At 43.2% G+C, this 18,867-nt stretch overlaps 1 protein-coding gene across 2 annotated transcripts; it reads right to left on the bottom strand.

The window, feature by feature from the left end:
* Positions 1-1,139: 1,139 nt before the first annotated feature.
* Positions 1,140-17,307, bottom strand: tspan33b (tetraspanin 33b). 2 transcript variants are annotated; one of them, XM_084476873.1, is made up of 8 exons: positions 17,176-17,307; positions 10,864-10,921; positions 10,119-10,246; positions 9,916-9,990; positions 8,005-8,100; positions 5,497-5,625; positions 4,520-4,681; positions 1,140-1,532 (listed from the first exon to the last, which is right to left on the bottom strand). In XM_084476873.1, exons 1-8 carry the CDS (start codon positions 17,269-17,271, stop codon positions 1,464-1,466), a joined length of 813 nt encoding a protein of 270 aa, XP_084332999.1. In that variant the 5' UTR covers positions 17,272-17,307; the 3' UTR covers positions 1,140-1,463. The 2 variants fall into 2 exon arrangements, with proteins under 2 accessions (XP_084332999.1, XP_084333000.1); XM_084476874.1 differs by lacking the exon at positions 1,140-1,532 and adding an exon at positions 3,953-4,041.
* Positions 17,308-18,867: the final 1,560 nt, after the last annotated feature.

The raw sequence follows: 18,867 nt of genomic DNA, 5'->3' as shown, positions 1-18,867 counted from the left end.
TGCACTCTATGCCCAGGCGACAGGCGTCTTTCAACTGTCGCAACCCAAATTTTGAAAAACAGTAGATTAAAATACCCGCGACGCGCAAGCCAATATCCAACAGGAAAACATTTTCCCATTACCTGGACAAGTGTTATTCCGCCATGGAATCGAAGCTCAAAATAACTTGAGTCCCTGGGTCATGTGTCCGCCAACAACAAAAGTTACTTAGGAATGACGGTGCACTGGATAAACAGCATTAGTTTTAAACGTGAGAAGGCTGCTCTTGCCTGCAAGAGAGAGGAAGACACGATGTCATAGCTTGCGAAATAGATCAGGTTCATTCAGCCCTTGGACCATCGCATAAAGTAACAGCATGTGTCACCGCCGCTTAAGTGCATTTCTGTTTTAATTTTAGGGGATAAAGTGACCTTTATTTTTATATTTTTTATTGAAAGTAAAGTAATAAGTAGTTAAGTTACTTTTCAAATGCAGTAACTAATTTCTTTTTTGGAGTAACTACCCCAACACAGGTTAGGGTTAGGGTTAGTCTATGGTCTTAATGGTTGGGGTTAGGGTTAGGTTTGATGGTTTATTGGTCGGTAGGGTTAGGGTTAGGTTTGATGCTGCTCACAGCTTTAATTAGTAGTCCTGTACAGGTTGTTTTTATGTTCTTCCATCCATAAGGCCTGACAGGCGAAGGACTGAAAGATGTCCATTGATCTCTGTGTTCTCTCCATCTCCTCCAGGTGTCTACTGTCGTCGTCTGATCCAGAGAGCACTCCACGGCTAGGATGCAACATTGCACATTCCCAACCCCATCCCCTTCCCGAAGGCATCTACATTCCCCGCATTAATTACTATGAAGGAAGGTTTGCTGGTTGACAGCTGGTCTATGCAGCCAAATATGTAATAAAAAAAAAAACATGTTGCCCATTGCACTTTTAATACCTCTTAAAGCTACGGTAGGACATTTATTTTAGAAGCATTTTTTTAATTATATTTGTTGGAGTTCCACAATCAATAAATTGAAATGCTCTGACAAAAAGAAATGTACCTCTACTGCGTCCACTTTAATCCTAGGATGTTATTAACCCCAAAAAACACAGTATTTTTAAAAAACATTTCTTAAAACACCAAATGTGTGTCGCCCAAATAAATCACATGATCAATTAAATACTTCCCAGGTAAAAAAAAAAGTTATGAATACAATGAATACCAATCGATCCAATCCAATTAAGTCCACAGTTTTCACCTCCCGCTCTGTGGACTCACGGTTGTAGCTTCTTCCCACTGTGGGATGAAGTACCCTCCGGTGTCCCCACGGCTACAGCACAATAAACAAGGAGAGATCATACTTGAGAGCGGTTAGCGGTTGGGGTGATGGGGGAAAACAAGACTTCCTCTACAGATGTCACCGGTTGCTGTCAGGTCTGCGCTCCTCCTTTCATCCCGCTTCCTCCCCCGTGTCCGGGGGCGGGGCCTCACAACACCGCGCCGATCTCGTCCTGGATCTGGGTGATCAGGATCTGGGACAGCACGATGCCCGCGATCTGAGGGTGGGGAGACGGCACGGCACATCAACACACAGATCAATGGTTTGTACTAAGAATCAAGTATCTTGTTTGGAATGGGATCGCTCAGGTTGGGCTGCAAATCTTGCATAACGAAAACATAAATGCAATCATAAGTACAATAAAAATACAATAGTAATACAGTAATACAATAGTAATGCAAAATATTAATTATGTTTATATTTACCATATCAAATTATGGGGTGTCATATTGTCTTATTTTTGGTGTATTAAAGTGTGATTTGGTATTGCCGAAGTATTGTGAACCTATAAAGCATGCCTAGTTATTCTAGGGGTGCAAGAATGATTGGCTTCTATTCAGAGCAGGAATTCACATAAGTTATCAATTGTTTTATTATATATTACTGTTGGTTTGGTTTCCACACAGATACCAGAGGCCTATCCGAAATGTACAAAATGAAATTTGTCACAAGAGAGCACCACATTTATAGTAAATGTGTTTATTTCTCAAACCTTGACAACATTTTAAATCAGAGGTTGCTCGGAAAATGGAACCTGAAGCTGAATGTCTGATTAATGAGAACTCCATTCTCTTTACATTCTTGTGAAGAGTGTATTTCCGTTTCCACGTAAAGTTGATGATGAAGCAATAGAAGATGTGAAGAGCCTCCCCATCCGATTTACTCAACATCAAAGCGATTGCAATTGTAGCGCGATTGTTTTGACGGGACTCATGGGTAATTTACCGGCTCTTTCTCTCTCTCCCATCAGTATTCTAGGGGTTCCAATCAGCAGGATATGATGAAGGATGACTGCATTTCATAACAGCCTCAAGCTGCACGGGAAGAGCAGGAGACTCCTTGGAGGTAGTGCTCGGTAACAGCGCACACACATATTCAGCTCCCTGCTGCCCTCACTGGCCATCAAAAGTGAATCGATGACTTGCAAATACAAGATAGTACAAGCACAGAGCGAGCTATTACACCAACTGTTTGCTCTGGGAGTGGATGAGACAGAATTAATTAATGATGAACACATGCACGCAACGTGCAACGTGAACGTGAACGTGCTTGCAAAATGTTGCAGGCGTTATAACACATTGTCCCTCATCGAATGTCTCTGTAAAAAATTCAATAATGTTTTAGTAGGACTCGAATCTCAAACAGCTTTCTCTCATAAATTCCGCTCCTGAAGAGATTCTGCTGTGTTTTCCTGAACAGTGGTACCGAGTCACTGCCGAGGGCCTAGTCTGACCATGGAGCTGGGAGGCAAGGGGCAGGTCGGTACTGACAGACGCTTGCGGTATCTCACTGGGCTGGCTGACACTGTGTGTCAGCTGAGTGCTAAGGCCACAGGGCCCGTCGATAGGTCGATGGCTCCAGAGACAAATCGGGTGTGAATCTCGGTATGGGCCATGTGTCGGTCTTACCAACTGCAAACTACATCATCAAGGGCTACTGAGGGGTTCTCAGTTAGACAGGCAGTTAAAGCTAAAAAATCCATTGGTGAACTGGGTAGTAGATAGAAGCAATAGTAGCATAAGAGTAGCTGTCGCCTACAACAAAGACATTCAGCCTGACCTTAACCATCTTTGACGCTGGGAGGAGACTTTGGGCTTGTGTCTGGGTATGGCGTGGGCCAAAAAGCTCATTCTTGAGAATGGAAACTGACTCTGCACATCATTTAAAAGAAGATGCTGTTCGGATGGAACAACAACATTTAATCAAATCAACACAGGGAGCAGATTTCCCAGCATTTGGGGACCAAAAGAACGTGAATAATGCAAAGCAGTAACACCACAATATGTGAAACCTGCTCTTAATTCGATTTTTTTTTTTATGGATTTACAATGTGTCTGTTGGAAATTACTGTTATTAGTAAACATGCTAGTAAATGATACCTCACATCTGGGTCGGCAGCTTTTTCTATTTCCTCTTTATGTTTTGTCCCTTTGTTCCTGTTTTTGTGTTACCGTGTCTGTTTATGAATGTTATGAATAATTGAAAAACCTCTATAAAAAAATAGACGGTTTTGTAAATACCAATTATACTGCTATTCATCACCAACAAACCACCTTGATGGCTTATGATCTCTGTTCATATGTTTTTAACGAGTAGAAAGAGCTCTTTCAGATATTTTGAAAGCCTGCCTGAATTTTATTAACCAGACTGGGAACATTATCATCATCAATTTAATTTGGATTCCTTCGGGGCTCCCATTTCAGATCTGATAAATCATCTTATATTTTAAAGCCAACCATCAAAGAAGGCTAGGATGTTTCAAGAAAACAAGGCCTGCATTTGATCAGCAGACACCAACATCATCCAGACCCTGCAGATAGAGCCCCTGCATGTCCTGTTCTCACACACACACAAGAAATTAACTTTTGTAGGAAAGGTCAAACTTATCCCAAACGCACCTTTTGTCTTCCACTGAGAACAACAACCGCATCCCATGTGCCTCCGATCCATCATGTTTTCATTAGTCTCTCAATGGCTCGGATCACTACTGCAATGTAGACAGGCCTCTGTTTCACTTCAGACTGTCCAACGGGTCTCAACGGGGTTCAAATTCATCCAAACTTGCTTTGAACCAATCTGAACCCAGCGTTACGTCCACTCTTCCAGATACTCTCAGACTCATGCATTCTTTAACAGAACGATCTTAACCCTCCAAACTTTCAGCCAGTGATGTTGCATCATGCTTCCAACAGGGGATTTGTACTCCATCCTTGACATCCTAAATGTACATATTTTATGCCACGCTTCATGCTTGCGGTTGATTTCCACGGTGTCTACACATGTAGTCCTATTGGTATTATTTCACGGCTAACTCATGTATTCATTCAGGGCTCTCTGTCCTTCGTGTTCTATTCCTCATCTTACGGTTTTTAAAACAAGAAACCTTCAGGTTTTGCTTTGAATGTTGGACGTTTGTGACACACCAACTGTGAAGCTTGACCTCACTCAATGGAGTCGGGTTTCCGAGCTGGGATGTGGAGTTACCTGGGGGAGGGCGAGACCCAGGGTAAGAGCTCCCACCAGCAGCAGATGGGATTCGATCCACACCACGGCTCTGTCTGCACAGCCCACGGGGTAGATGGACTTATCGGCCTCCAAGGAGTTCTGCGCCTGGACGCCGAAGCCACACATGGTGTTGATGACGGCCTGCGAGCAAAGAAAGCGCCAGTGGGCGTGGGGTGTGAGGGATGAAGTTTTTCCTGCACAGGAAATACTCATCTTGTAGCACTTTCCTTTCATCAAGCATCAGGCAGAGAGATCACATCGGTTTTATGGGTGGCAGTAAATTGTGGGCTCGGTTGGGTCTTAAATCAGACAATTACTTACAATTACTTGGTTTTTCAGAAGCCTTTTTTATGCCTATTGCTTCAGAGTAAGAAATTGAGCTGTTCTGCTGACCACAATGTATATATATATATATTTGTTTTAAATTCTCAAATATCAGTGCCAGCTACCGTATACGATATATGTTATGTTATTCAGCCAGCCCATTTCCACAATCCAATTCATCATCGCCCAATACAATCACGGCATCTATACATTTTGTGTTATATTACAACATTTCACGTCTCAACCGTAAGAGTTACAGTCCATAGGTCAGAACATGGCCTCCGCTCATGTCATGGCCAATTACCCTCGCCGCACCTACGACACATACCATCAGTGCTGCCAGTAGTACAGAAAGGTCGCCCTGTGATCTGCCCTCTCTGTCCAAGAGGGTATAAAGTCGATATGAGCCCAGAGCGAGATCAACACGTCGTGCGCTTGTGAAATAGTCAAGGTTTTCCAAAGAGTCTTCCAGCATTCATCGGCGATACACAGGTCAGGACCCTAGACTCTACTATGCGGTTTGTGTGTGTGTGTGTGTGTGTGTGTGTGTGTGTGTGTGTGTGTGTGTGTGTGTACATTGTTGTGTGTACTGGTTGTCCGTACTAGCGACCCCACCCCACCCACCCACCCACCTCTCCCGGGATGGGGGTGCAGCAGGAGAAGGGTACGGCGCAGCGCTCCGTGCTCGGGTTTCCCTCTGTACAGTTGAAGTAGAGGTTCCACGACCAGTCGGTATAGTCGTTCCACCCGCAGCATTTAAACTAACACACACACACAAACACACACACACACACACACACAAAGACACACACACAAACAAATGAATATTACACAAGGATCAAAGGAGAGGAAGTATACATTAAGAGACATGTTGCACAGTGTTCTGTACATTAATGGGGGGGGGGGGGCTGTTTCCAACGGAGGATGTCCCTGTTGGAAGCACCATTGCATTTGTGAGAACATATGCAGATGGATAGATATGCAGAGAGAAAGCACATGAAGAGAGCCTCAAAGCAGGAACTACAATGCTATTTATAGACGCTCACATGGAACATGGGGCCAACCTACACAAACACACACACACAATACACATTTACATTTACATTTAGGGCATTTAGCAGACACTTTTATCCAGAGCAACTTACAATAAGTACATTTGCCAGAAGAAAGAGAAACAATATATTGATTGCTAGATTAACCCATTGCCCTTATACAACAAAAAACACAATTTTTAATGGCCTGTATTCCATATAGGCAATACATTTACATTTACATTCTAAATGTAGGGCATTTAGCAGCAACAAAGATAGCTAGGATAAGATGCTACACCAAGTACTATAACCAAATAGGACATACAATAAGTGTGTGCATTAAGTACCAAGACGTACAACATACAACAAGGCTATGAACAGTCTAGGTGAACTCTGACAGGTGAGTCTGGAGTCTTTTGCGGAAGCTGGTGTGCGACTCTGCGGTCCTTACATCAGTGTACACACACACAGCCTATTATGTCTCACACAACAACACAAACACTGCAAGTATCCACAACCAAGTGAATCAATAGAGATAAATATATAGTTATAGTTATATTATGGGTAGAGATGACGGCGCCTTCTCCATATATGCAGAGTCAGACTGCCTATGATTGCTGACACAGAGCAGTATTTGGCTATTTGCTTAGAGTTCTTCTTATTGAGTCCAGCAATTTGCAATCCTCTAACACAGAGTTTATGAACATGTCCAAGGCTACCATGAATGAGTCCAATTAGTTTTGTGCTATAACCACCTACTGTCAAAGCATGTATTAATGGCTGGTAATTTTAACATTTTTTCAGAGCAGCACAGTCCATATACATGTCGAAGCAGCAACCCACTTCCAGAATCACAATAGTTTTTAAAAGATCATCAACAACAACAATGTCAGGAGTATTTGGAGAGTCTCTAAGAACACTTTCTAGGGAATAATCATTGTATGAACCAGTCCATATACTTTGCGTAGTTTATTTGCTGTAATGTCAACAATGCGATCGTGACGGGCAATGTATAGTCCTTTAAATGCAGGGCATCCATTCAATATGTGCACTGTTGATTCCAAGTGTTTATTGTTATGTAATAAACAGAATGGTTCATGACAGTTTGTAAACCATAGGGATGTTATGTTGAGTGGGGAGTGCTTGCAGTCTAGCTTTGATTACAAATTTTAGAATGCCTGCGTTAACAGCTGCATTATGGAGCACCGAATGTGAAACTGCTGGGTCCACACACTGTAGGCATGCAAGTTTACCCAGGTTCACCCAGTAATTGCTGGGTGAACCTGGTTGTAATTGTTGTGAGTGAAGGTGCTGTAGGATTTCATAACTGTATGTCCGGCTGTCCAGCTTTTTGCTGGAATCGTCAAGCTTCAACATGCACATTTAAGTCCATGATTAACTCCTCGCTGACGCTTACCTGTTCCCTGCTTGTGCACCCAATTTAGCTGTATGTTATTGTTATTACACAAATCATTCAAATCAGGCCAGTCTGAGTGCACTCCAAATCCTGTGGCCCTGGTGTCCAGCTTCCCACTGGGTTTCTTTCTGAAGCCCAGGAAACCTGGTTCTCCATGAGGGGCAAGGGGGATCTTGCCTTTGCGTAGGTCCAGCAATGAGCCATGTGCCATTGCTCGAACTGTCGGGTCGTCGTTATTTAGCATGCGTAATAGATTACTTATCCTGGTGGCTGTATAAATCCATTCGATGTTGGGGACCCCAAGGCCCCCCTCTGATTTGTTCAAGAAAATAATACTTGTTGTGGTTGTTGATGTATGTCTTATTATTCAGTTCTTGGAGAGGGCTATATCCCGAACTGCCTGAAGTTTCATACAGGTCGGCAGAGGGCATTGATCTATCAAGTCCAATCTGGCAGGATATTCATTGCAGATGTCTCCTACCTGTTCTTGCCATTCACCTGCTACATTAAAGTTATGACCCAGATAGCTGTAAGTTTTGTGTCTTTCATAGACATGAATCTCACTGCCAGCTATTGAAAATGAGGGAGGATGGTCATCCTTGGCCCTATACCACACACACACACACACACACACACACACACACAAACAGATATGAAATAATTTTTCTGGCTTGGTAAGGAAACTGGAGCACCTCTTTCTGGATGTAATCCATCAGGTTCTGCAGATCCAAGTCATCTCTGTAGTGCACTATGGCCTTCTTCACAAACGTCCCCACAGCATGGCGCGTCTGTGGCAGAAGGGGAACAGAGGGTGTTTCCATCAGTACGTGTTTGAGGGGCTTATTGTAAGATGTTAATACGAAGTGAGCGGACCCGAGGGATGTGTCTCAACAAGGCGAACTCTGGATTACAGCCGGAGAGTCCTGATTCACCATGATGGCTTTCATAATGTTGACTTTAAAAAGAGTAATGAAACAACCTACGCCCCCTACCCCCCACTTCCCCAAGAGAACCATTCAAACACACAGTACACACTTCCCCTACACTCAACACACACACACACACACACACACACACACACACACACACACACACACACACACACACACACTGCTATTTTAGGTCATATGTTGAGTTACAGAAGATAAGCATCTCTCCAGATTTAAATAATGAAGTCATATAAATTCACTACACCTGAGACAGCAGATGGAATCTGCCAATCATAAATAAGTTTGAGCTACAGCTATCGGACGAGTGGGGGCTCACCCTCTTCTGCAAGCGCTGTTCAAGAGACCTTTGAATAAAAATATCCACCGTTCTTTTTTACCCCAGCCATGTCAGTTGAAGTAACCCTCAAATTAAGTTTTTTATCTCCTCCTAACACAGCATGGAGTTCGATAATTAAAGAATTTTTCCGACCAGCAGTGTTCCATAAGGCAGTCTAGTGAGATAGGGATTAGCTGTATCCACTGGGGGTTTCTCTTAAGTTGAGGACATCCATTAGCTCTTGCAGGGCTCAAATCTTTACATTAAAACATGGAGGGCGACGGGGAGCAATAAAGCTAACCATAGGCAACACTGGCGTGCGTTGCTACTGTTGCTACCAAAGAAACGACCAAAGAAAATAAAGCACGTGTACATGAAGAAGTTTGAAAATAAAATTGCTTTTCAAGTTGTCCTTTCTAGTCCACATTAAACTAACTACAGATAGAATATGCAAGTGTGGTAAGTTCAAACCCCTACAAAACTAATATAATATTTTATTTGTTGTACCAACTAGGGAATGGGTGCTTAGGGAATGAGTCCCTAAGCACTCTCTGGCAAAACTTTTTCCTCACCAACCCGTCCGACCCTCGCGTCGATATAAACATGTACGGCATTGTTGCCCCCGTCCTAGGCCTGTGTGTTCCTGCCACTCAGACATGCCCCGCCCCCACGTGTCATGAGCAACAGGGATATCCTTGAAGGGGATAGCTGTGGAAATGGAACAACTTGGCTCCACTTTGAAGTGCCGTGGCGTCGTTTTAATCATTTAGCGCGGAGGGGAGAGGATGCCAGGAGGGTATGTTAGGCTGCTCTGTTTAGCAGCAGGTGCCGGGACGGAAGACAGTACACAGGGGAGGGGCGGGGCGGTGGGGGACTGGAGGCGCCATAGAGACGATCCAGAGGTGCCTCACCGCGGATCACATTTGTGTTATTATTTATTTATTGGTATTATTCGTTTTATCCGTGTGTTCTTTTTTTATGTGGAGTTGTATTTGTTATTCTCTGTGGTGTACAGGGGAATATTATGGTGCCGTTGGAGGAAAATAATAGTATTTTGTCATTGATTTGTAGGTTGTTATTATTTGTGTGTCTCTCGCACGCACACAGACCCCCACACACACACACACACACACAAACACACAAGCAAGCACCCCATAACAAATGTAACTAGACATTGATACGTTGAACATGAAAATAAAAAAAGAGTATGAATAGTAGGATCCCTATCATACGGCGTAGACCTACCTGATCCTGTGATGAGTGGGATCCCTAACATACAGATTAGGCCTACCTGATCCTGTGATGAGTAGGATCCTTCACATACATCGTAGACCTACCTGATCCGAGTAAAAGAACCCCAGGACTGCTATGGACAGCTGGGTGAGGAAGACCAGGGTCAGACTGAAGGAGAACTGGAAGAGACAGGAAAAGGGCGTACGTAGATATTGATTCAGACACAAAGAATGAATTATCATAGGAGAGCATCTGCATCAGAGGTGGTGCCCTCTGTCGATGGGTTGCTATGGCCACACCAGCCTACCGCTCTCAGGAGACGGATATTGTCCCGCAGAGCCCCAACGCAGCCGCAGAAGGTGATGAAGAACATGACCACCCCAACCGCGATGAGGACGATGGCCGGGTCGATGAGGAAGGTGTCCCTCACGGTGTCTGAAGAACAGACGGATCAACAGACGTCCCGCAGGTCCAGCTGCATTATCCACTTCCCCTTCACTGCTCTCTTTCTCACTCTGTCTCTCTCCCTCTTGCTATCGTTTTTTCCCTCTATCTCGCTCTTATTCTCTCTCTCTCTCTTTTGCCCTCTCTCTTTTTCTCTCTCTGGTTATCCCTCTATTTTGCTCTTTCTTTCTTTCTCTCTCTCTTTCTCCCTCTCCCTCTCTTTCTCCCTCTCTCCCTCTCCCTCTGTCGGTATTGATTTTGTACTGTTTGCTGTCAATACTTTGCCTTTTAACCAGAAAGCCTGCAACTCCTTTGCTCTTTAACTCTCTCCTTGATGTCCCCCATCTGCTCTACACCAGGGCTATGGACCAAGCAACTATGTTTCCCTGCTTTCTCCCTTCTTGTGTCATTTGATTGAAAACAACAAAACACACTTATTTCATTTGAGATGAAATCATCAGTGTGATGATCCCTTCTCAATGACTATCCATTCCTATTGTACATTCAAAGAGAGTAAACGGGTATAATTGTATCTTCCACGTTGTAATTCAGTTATAATAATTCCAATCTAAAATGAGCAACACAAGTGCGTCCCTTACTGTACATACCTGTTGCTTTCTGCACCTTGGCATACACACCTATCATGACAATCAACAAGGAGAAAACCTGCAGAGAAAATGAAATGTGAAAACAGTTAAAATAGCCCCTAAAATAGCCCCCTACAAAGAAGTTTTAGAGGTTAGAGGTTTAGTGGTTAGCGTGCTTGACTCCCAGCAGAATTGTTCGAACTTCGATTCCCAATGTCGTCATAAGCCAGAATCGTACCTAAATGAATGGGTAATTATTATTTTAACATCATTTTTAGAAAATATATGACATAGCATACAAAAGAAATGTGGACCTGACTTAATAGTCTACTTATCAATGTGCTTGACTCCCAGCACAAAGGTGGGAGTAAGAGATAGGAAATTGAAGGGCACTTCAAAATTAAGTGCACTGGTAATTATGGATTTTAATGGAGGACAATGTTAAGCCCCTAAAAACAATGTTGTGTTGGCCACTGAAGAGGATAAAAAGGTAAAGTTCTCCATAGAGGAGGCCAGCTGAGATGGCTCATTGGTAAGCTCTCATGCCTCTTAGGCATAAGGCTCTGGGTTAAGGGATGAAGGCTTCAAGTAGTATAATTGCCTCGCAAAGTACCAAATGTCTTCCTATATGTCAATTATTCTTATCCATAAAAGTAATCACATAATTATGCAAGTAAATGTTAACTATGCAAAATATCTGCAGTAGAATATGCAGAATTGTTATCCCAAAATCCCTAAGAGATAAACCTCACAGCCACATGCCTTTGCCCTAAATAAAACATGTTGACGATGTGCACTGCAGGGCCGAGCTCCGTGCGCTCGGCTCTTTTTGGTGCGGCTGCAGTCGGACTCCAGCAGGCTCTGCAGGTTCCTCCCCTAACCCTAACCTAGCCCGGTGCTGGGTCCTATTGGCCGGACGCTGCGTCCATAAGGGAATTATCCCAAATCTCTGAATGGCCAGTCCACCCCTGGATGTTTGTGCATCATGTATTTAGGGTGAAACCATTTGCAATTCAATGGGCGCTACCTCATCTGCATAGTCTGACTACACCAAAGCCTTAAACCCTTTCAAGTGTACAGTTGTCTAATAGGGGAAGATGGGGGAAAACACTCCCTGAGAATAATGTAATTTTAATGTGAAATTTAAATATATTTGGATACCAGTTTAGCATGCAGAGGATCATGATGCCTAAAACAACAAATGGTTAGGGCAAATAAATGCAAACCGTAGCAAATTCATCCCATTTGTAAAATTCACATTTGAAATAGTCCTATAAACTTTCTCTCTACAGTATTAATTATGATTATAAAAAATTATCTTATTATAATTTATGTTAGAATGATTAGATAAGGACATAATATGCAAGTCATTATTTTGAGTCATCATTATGAGATAATAATTCATCATTATGAGGTACTTGGTAAACATTTCCACAAATTACATGTAGGGCTGCCAACCCTCCAGGATTCAAGGAGATGGGTCACCTAGAAAAGACAAACATGTCTCGGATGATGGATCATATCGTTGCAAGATAGCGCATTCATTTAACATAAATTATAACCTCCGACCACCTCATGTCCTTGTCTCGGTGGTCAGGCAGAGAGAGCTGGTAGGAAGCTCTGGAGACCTGGCTTCAAGTCCTGCAGAGGAAGCTCTCCATGGAATCCTAAAGTATAAATATAATTTTGGAAATAATGCCTTTTCCTCTTATAACCTCTGACCAGATCACAGCCAGCATCTCAGTGGCACAGTGGAGAAATCTGTTGGTTCTCAGATCTGGGTGTCTAGGTTCAAGTTCTGCTGAGGCCGCCCTCCATGGAAACCTGACATAATGACTTTTGGAAATCGAACGATGTCATGTGAATTGTATGTAAATGATAACCTCCAACCACAACAATGCTTGTTGGCTCAGAAGAGAGTTCTTGCTTATCAGTGCAGGAGACCTGAGATCCAGTCCCGCCTAGGCTGCTCTGCATCAAAACCTAAAATATGCAGAAAATGACCTAAATGAGAAAGATAAATCCAATTTCAGAAAAAGTATTCTAGAGGTGGAGGGAAAAAAATGATTCAAATTTCTCGTTTTCTGCCTCTTTTTCATTCCCTTTTTTGCTATCTTCTCGAGCTCTCCATCTTTTTTCAAGCCTTCCAAAGCTGAAACAAAAGACACGCCCTTGACTGCTACTGCTCATAAGAGACTCATAAGAGTTTCAGCATTTATGAATGCCCGCAAAGCCCAACTTTATTATATTACTCACCAATTAGGTCTCTGTTTCCTGTCCTTAAAACCTTCCCCGTAGAGTGTTTTTGAGTAATATCAAAGGCACTCCCAATTTGGATGTATTATGTATGTAATTATTATTATAAATTAATTTTAAGTGCACCTAAAATGTAAGTACACTTCAAATTAAGTCAGCTTCAACTGTAATTGCACTTAATTTTAAACTACACTTCCTCTTGAGTACACTTCCTGATAAATACTTAGGGGATGGTGTGGAACTTTTTCCACTGCATTAAGGTTTTCTTCATCTTTTTTTAAATTAGTTTTAGCCAGAACGTGGTTTTTTTTTTTTACAAAGCTGAGAGGCTATCTAAAAATGTTTCCATAACTCTCATTTCTCATCATAGCATGTCCCCAAGATGACGTGTAACTGGTATGCATTTCACTAAGCCACATCAAGCACAGTTTTTTTGGTAATGTTAGCATAATTTTCTTTTACAGAAAAAGAATCCCAGAGGTGTCAATTCAATTTGTATTCCCACTTTAAGCCTCTTTAAGCTTTTTCCAAACTGAGCCTTTTAGAGCAGAGGAAACAAAGAAATACATGTTGTCCCTGCGATAAACAACTAAACGGAGTGTCTATTCGTACCCCTGGTATGAATAGCCTTGGCCACACAGTTGGGCTAAAAACACCCTTTGCGATGCGTATGGGCATCACGCATGTGTGGGAATTCCCGGGCATTCGTGTACTTTGCGCATTTGTGTACTTTATATGAATGGGGTTAATGTATTTTATATATTCTATATATCCTATTTGTTTTGTTAAATGTCATGAATTCTAATAAGATACATTATGTACAAAGTTCTCAGTTGTAGCGTCATATACTTGTATATGAGCGAAACTGCTTAAAATTGTGTGGCCATTGTGGCAGCGACACTAACTCTGTAATCAAGAGGTTGCCAGATCCATTCCATCTATTGTCATGCTTTTTAGTCAGAAAGCCAGACCTCCTGTGTCATAAAGTTTCAAATTCAGTGCCTCCCTGATATTCTGAGGACAAGCCCTAAGACTTGGAGAATACTTACACATTACATCTGAATCTAGCAAAGTCAAAGATTAAAGTAAGCTGTTTTACTTGCGTGTTCTATTGGGGAGGCTAACAATGCAAAATAGTGTAGCTATTCCCAATGCTATCCTAGGCAATCATGGGGTCTGATCACCACACTTAAAAACGTTCTTGTCAGGGTTACCTAGTCTGCAGCAGTTCTTTTTTATTTTTATAACATTGTGTGATCAATATGCCAGGGTAAATGCACAGGGTAAATGCAGGTGAAAATAGTATAGTGGTACTAATAGAACACATTTATGTGTGCATATGTTGCGACCTAGAAATATACCATATCCAAATTGTATAACTTGTTTATCGGAAGTAGACGTATGACCCGGAACGTCATGAGGGGCGGTTCCGGAATGCGGGTTAAAAAACGTGGACGTGAATAGAGACAACGTGTAAGAGTCCAACTGGTGAAAACCTTTAAAAGATATGCAGTCCAGGGAGAATAAAGTTGACAAACTAAAGAAGATGGAGTCGTTCTTTCAAGGGTGCAACACATATACTGATAATTGTACAAGGGTACAAATAGTATTCACTTCTAATTGCACCAGGGTACAAATAGCATGTACTGATAATTGTACCAGGGGTGCAAATAGCCTCACCCATAACTAAATCATGACTTAAGTGCCAAATTTCATTTGACTAGTTCATTTCTCCCAATTTTTATTCTCATGTATTATATATATATATATATATATATATATATATTTTTTTTTTTCTTTCATTATTTCATTGAGTCTTGAACAAAGTCCATTGCGTATTTTGAGGCTTTTGAGTTATCATCTTGTGCTTAGTGAAACTTCCTGTCATTTTGACTGTCTGCCATGCCTTATCAAGTTGAACTTCAAATAATGATTTTTCAGATTTGCTTTATTATTACACCAAGGCAACATAAGGGCTTTCTTTGTGAACGATACAGAAAATCCATTTTCTTGATAGAAAAAATTAAGTGAGAGAGAGTGAGAAAGAGAGAAAGAGAGCGAGCAAGAGAGAGAGTATGAGAAAGAGAGAGAGAGTGAGAGAGAGAGAGTAAGCAAAGGGCACAAGGATTTGTCCATTGCAGCAAAGGTCTTGTGGATCTCTGAGCCCGGTTCATCCTGCCTTAGTGATCGTTCGGTTTTTCAGAACATCCTTCCAGGCAATGCGGTAGCCAGCCACAAAAGTGCAAAGCCTGCACAATATCTAACACCAACAGACTGTTGACAATTCCCTTAATACACGCAAAGGATGAGGCAAAGAGAAAAGCTAATGAGGTCTCTAGACAGAGAGGAGATGCAGGTGAAGCAAAGAGCCCGCAGTGGAAGAGCAAGTGTTGCAGTGTTCATTAGTAACTGTTGCAGTAAATCTAATTTATTGTTAGTTACTGCTGTAGTATGTATTTGAAGATAGAAGCTACGGTATCTATTAAGGTGGAAGGAGGTGAGAAAGAACTGACATAAACAGACGTCAGACAGACGGACATATTCATTCAGAATATCCAATCTGTTGTCCTGAGGATCCTTCCTTTGACGAGGTTGGAGTGAGATTGTGAGTAATGACGCCCGTACCCCATGTGTTTACATGTGTGTTATGTGCAGTTGATGTGTACACAGTCAGTGCAGCATCCAGGATAGGAGCCGAGAAACAGTGAAAACATTCCAGCAATGTTTTGTAGGCTTCACAACAAACCAAGGGGATGAGTTAATGCTCTCCTAGCAGAGAGCATGATAGAGAGAAATATGAGAGTATGAGTATGAGAGAGAGGGTTTGAGAGAGAAAGAGATTTTTACTGCGAGAGGGGAAGAGGGAGAAACAGTGTGAGTGAGAGAGAGAGAGGGGGGGCAGTAGGGAGAGAGAGATAGAGAGAGAACTAGAGAGAGAGAGCGAGCGAGAGAGAGAGAGATAGGAGGGCGGCAGAGATGCTGAGAGGTGAAAGCCAACTGTGGACGGGGGACAAAAGGGGCCTAATGGATTATAGATGGAGCGTTCGCTTCTGGTCCTGTCTCTGCTAAACAAGCACAACACGACCAGGGTCAACGGGTGCTGACTTCCCCCGCCCCCAGCAGTGTGTGTGTGTGTGTGTGTACATCGCTGTCGTGTGCGGTGGGGGAGACAGGGTGTGCAGGAACAAGATGGAAGTTTTGTCAAATCACTGGCTTTGGGTTTGTTCCTCGACAGCAGAAAGTTATTACTGAAGTGGGAAAGGGGTCGAAAGACAGGGTGCACTGTGTGTGTGTGTGTGTGTGTGTGTGTGTGTATGTGTGTGTGTGTGTGTGTGTGTGTGTGTGTGTGTGTGTGTATGTGTGCGTGTGTGTGCGTGTGTGAGAGAGAGAGAGAGCATTATCGCCGACAAACTTCAGCGCCCGCTTCCTGTTCCAGTCGTCGTACTGACACCCACTCCTAATGAACTGATTCACATCGATGAACTTTACAATCTTTCCTAATTGACTTCATAATTCCGATGGATAGCATATTCAGCATATTCCGCAAGTACAATGTTTTTGCTGGCTTTGAAGTTTCACTGGTCCACTTGGGAGACGTTTATTTTTTCATTCAATTGAACAAGGAGTCATTGGTAGTCAAGCAAAACGCCCCACAGGTTGGTCAAATGTGCTGGTTTTAAATTGCAGCAGTGAAATTAGGAGACAAGTACTGCTGGACCTCAACTCCCACAACAATGGCCACGCCTCAGTGGCCAGAGGCTGGGTATTACGGTTGTAAATCAGCCGCCACGCAGCAGCGGAGAGGCTAATGTCCCCCCCCTCCCCTAAACCCCCCTAAGCAGCCCCGGTACCTCAATTATTTACACGGTTTCTTTAGCTTTCTCTGCTTGCGAGAAAATGACTGCATATGGGAGGACTGCTCTATTTGTTGACTGAGCGGTCAGTATGAACGCGTTCACTGGAACAACACCGCACGGTGGTCCGTACGGCAGCATGGACTCTGAGTCGCTAACTGACCCAGGTGCTCTGCGCTGCTAGGAATAGATCACTCTCGGGAAAGTGGGAGAGCCAGCTTACCCAGAACAACAAGCTGAAGAAGAAGAGGAAGTATCTAATCCAGGGGTTGATGTAGGAGAAGGTCTCCGCACGGTTTAGATTCTGGATCCTGTCCATGCTGAGCTATTGTTGTTGTTGTCAATGGGTTTTTTTCAGTTGTCGGACCACATCTACAACCAGGAGCGGTTTCTCTCTGGCCACCGTGGGAATCAGCTGCTGTAAAAAAAAAAAAAAAAAAAAAAAAGTTGAGGGGTTGGGTTGCAACGGGCGACGGGTGTCCTAAAAGAGAGAGAGAAAAAGAGAGAGAGAGAGAGAGAGAGGGGTGTGTGGCATTGGTGGGCTGGAGGGGTGGGTGGGGGGCAGAGTTGTGACGTTGCCGGTGGAGGGGCCCAGAACTGTCGCGTGACAGCGTGTGTCGGGTTGCAGAGAGAGAGGACCTGTGGGTCTGGTGACTGCAGTCTGGTGGCCTCCCCCAGGGCCACAGGTCTGCTGGGAGCTTTGGAGTACCGGGCCCTTGTCTCTCTGAACCCTGCTCTATCCGCAGCCCCTTGTGTATGGTGCACACAGAAGAGATTTATTTTACTTCCACCTCAGCAGGTCATTCTCGCACTGTCCCCTCTCCCTGCTGCGCCCGAGAATAAGGAAAGCATTAGATCTCAGACGGTCCGGTGGGACCCCTGTGGCGGATGGAGCTCAGGTGGAGACTCTTGTCGTAGAGGGAAAAATGGGCGGGTTCACTTGCGCTATTGGAAGTTAACTTTGAGAAAACAACAACCTGAAAGCATCGCACTGGAGCAACAAGTGGTGCACTTCTCCCATAGTGTCCAATTATTGGTGATTGAAGATTTTACCTTGGTCGCAAATTGTCGAATTATACGAAGATGGGGGAGCCGGCCATGGAATAGATTTCTTCTGAAGACGTTTATGATGTTAACAATAGCACAGAGAAAACCCTTCAACGTCTGTATTATTGATCGTTCAGCTCAGGAGTTCTGTTTGTGGGGAAATATGGGAATTGGATGACAAAATGCAAAGCACAATTTAATGGTGCAAAATGGAAACCACACAAACATCAGCATGGTAAAATGAAGACCTGCAAGAAAATAACACACCTCCATCTAGACAGAAGTGTCTGTCTGCTGAAGTGTAGCTTCTCCATCACCATAACTAGCGATCTCGGTGAACCAAGGAATGAAAGAGAGAGGGCAAGATTGTCAGGACGGTTTCAATCTATTTTTGCGTTCAGATGTCATGGTTTCGGACGAGTGATGTCTGTCATTTCATGGAGTAAACAGCACTACTAATGTAAGCTCAGATGTGTCTGACTGTGGAAAACAAAATAAAATAAAAAGGTGCCTTATTCAGAAGGCCTCAGAACTGTTCTTGACAGCAAGAACACGTTCATCTTTGGGGTTTTCTGCTCAATCACCACTCTCCTGTAAAATCACAGCTTGTCCCTCAGGTGACATGTCAGTGCCTGTCTGCCCCAGAAACGATTTCACACCCTTGATTCATCTTTAACGCTAGATACTAGGCGACAGCTGTCAAACAGGGCACAGGAAATGTCAAGAGTTGGAAAGATTATCTGCAAAGTTCTCCCTATTCCAGACGAATACAATTGAGTTGGCTACTAATTTGAATTCACAGATTCTAGGTAGCTGTTTCAATTCTGACTCAAATTATTTTTTTTTTTCACATTTCCTGTGATCTGCT

This window comes from Micromesistius poutassou, assembly GCF_964030765.1.
Source record: "Micromesistius poutassou genome assembly, chromosome: 13".
Taxonomy (NCBI): Eukaryota; Metazoa; Chordata; class Actinopteri; order Gadiformes; family Gadidae; genus Micromesistius; species Micromesistius poutassou.
The sequence above is the reverse complement of the archived record's forward strand: the minus strand, read 5'-3'. Positions and strand labels throughout refer to the sequence as shown.

What these genes read in the sequence shown, in the direction of transcription:
- tspan33b (XM_084476873.1), bottom strand. Translation starts at nt 17,271, where the DNA reads ATGGACAGGATCCAGAATCTAAACCGTGCGGAGACCTTCTCCTACATC. An exon ending in TCTTCAGCTTGTTGTTCTGG is followed by an intron (nt 10,922 to 17,175) that starts GTAAGCTGGCTC and finishes TTTTCTCTGCAG; the next exon opens with GTTTTCTCCTTGTTGATTGT. An exon ending in CAAGGTGCAGAAAGCAACAG is followed by an intron (nt 10,247 to 10,863) that starts GTATGTACAGTA and finishes TCTGTTCTTCAG; the next exon opens with ACACCGTGAGGGACACCTTC.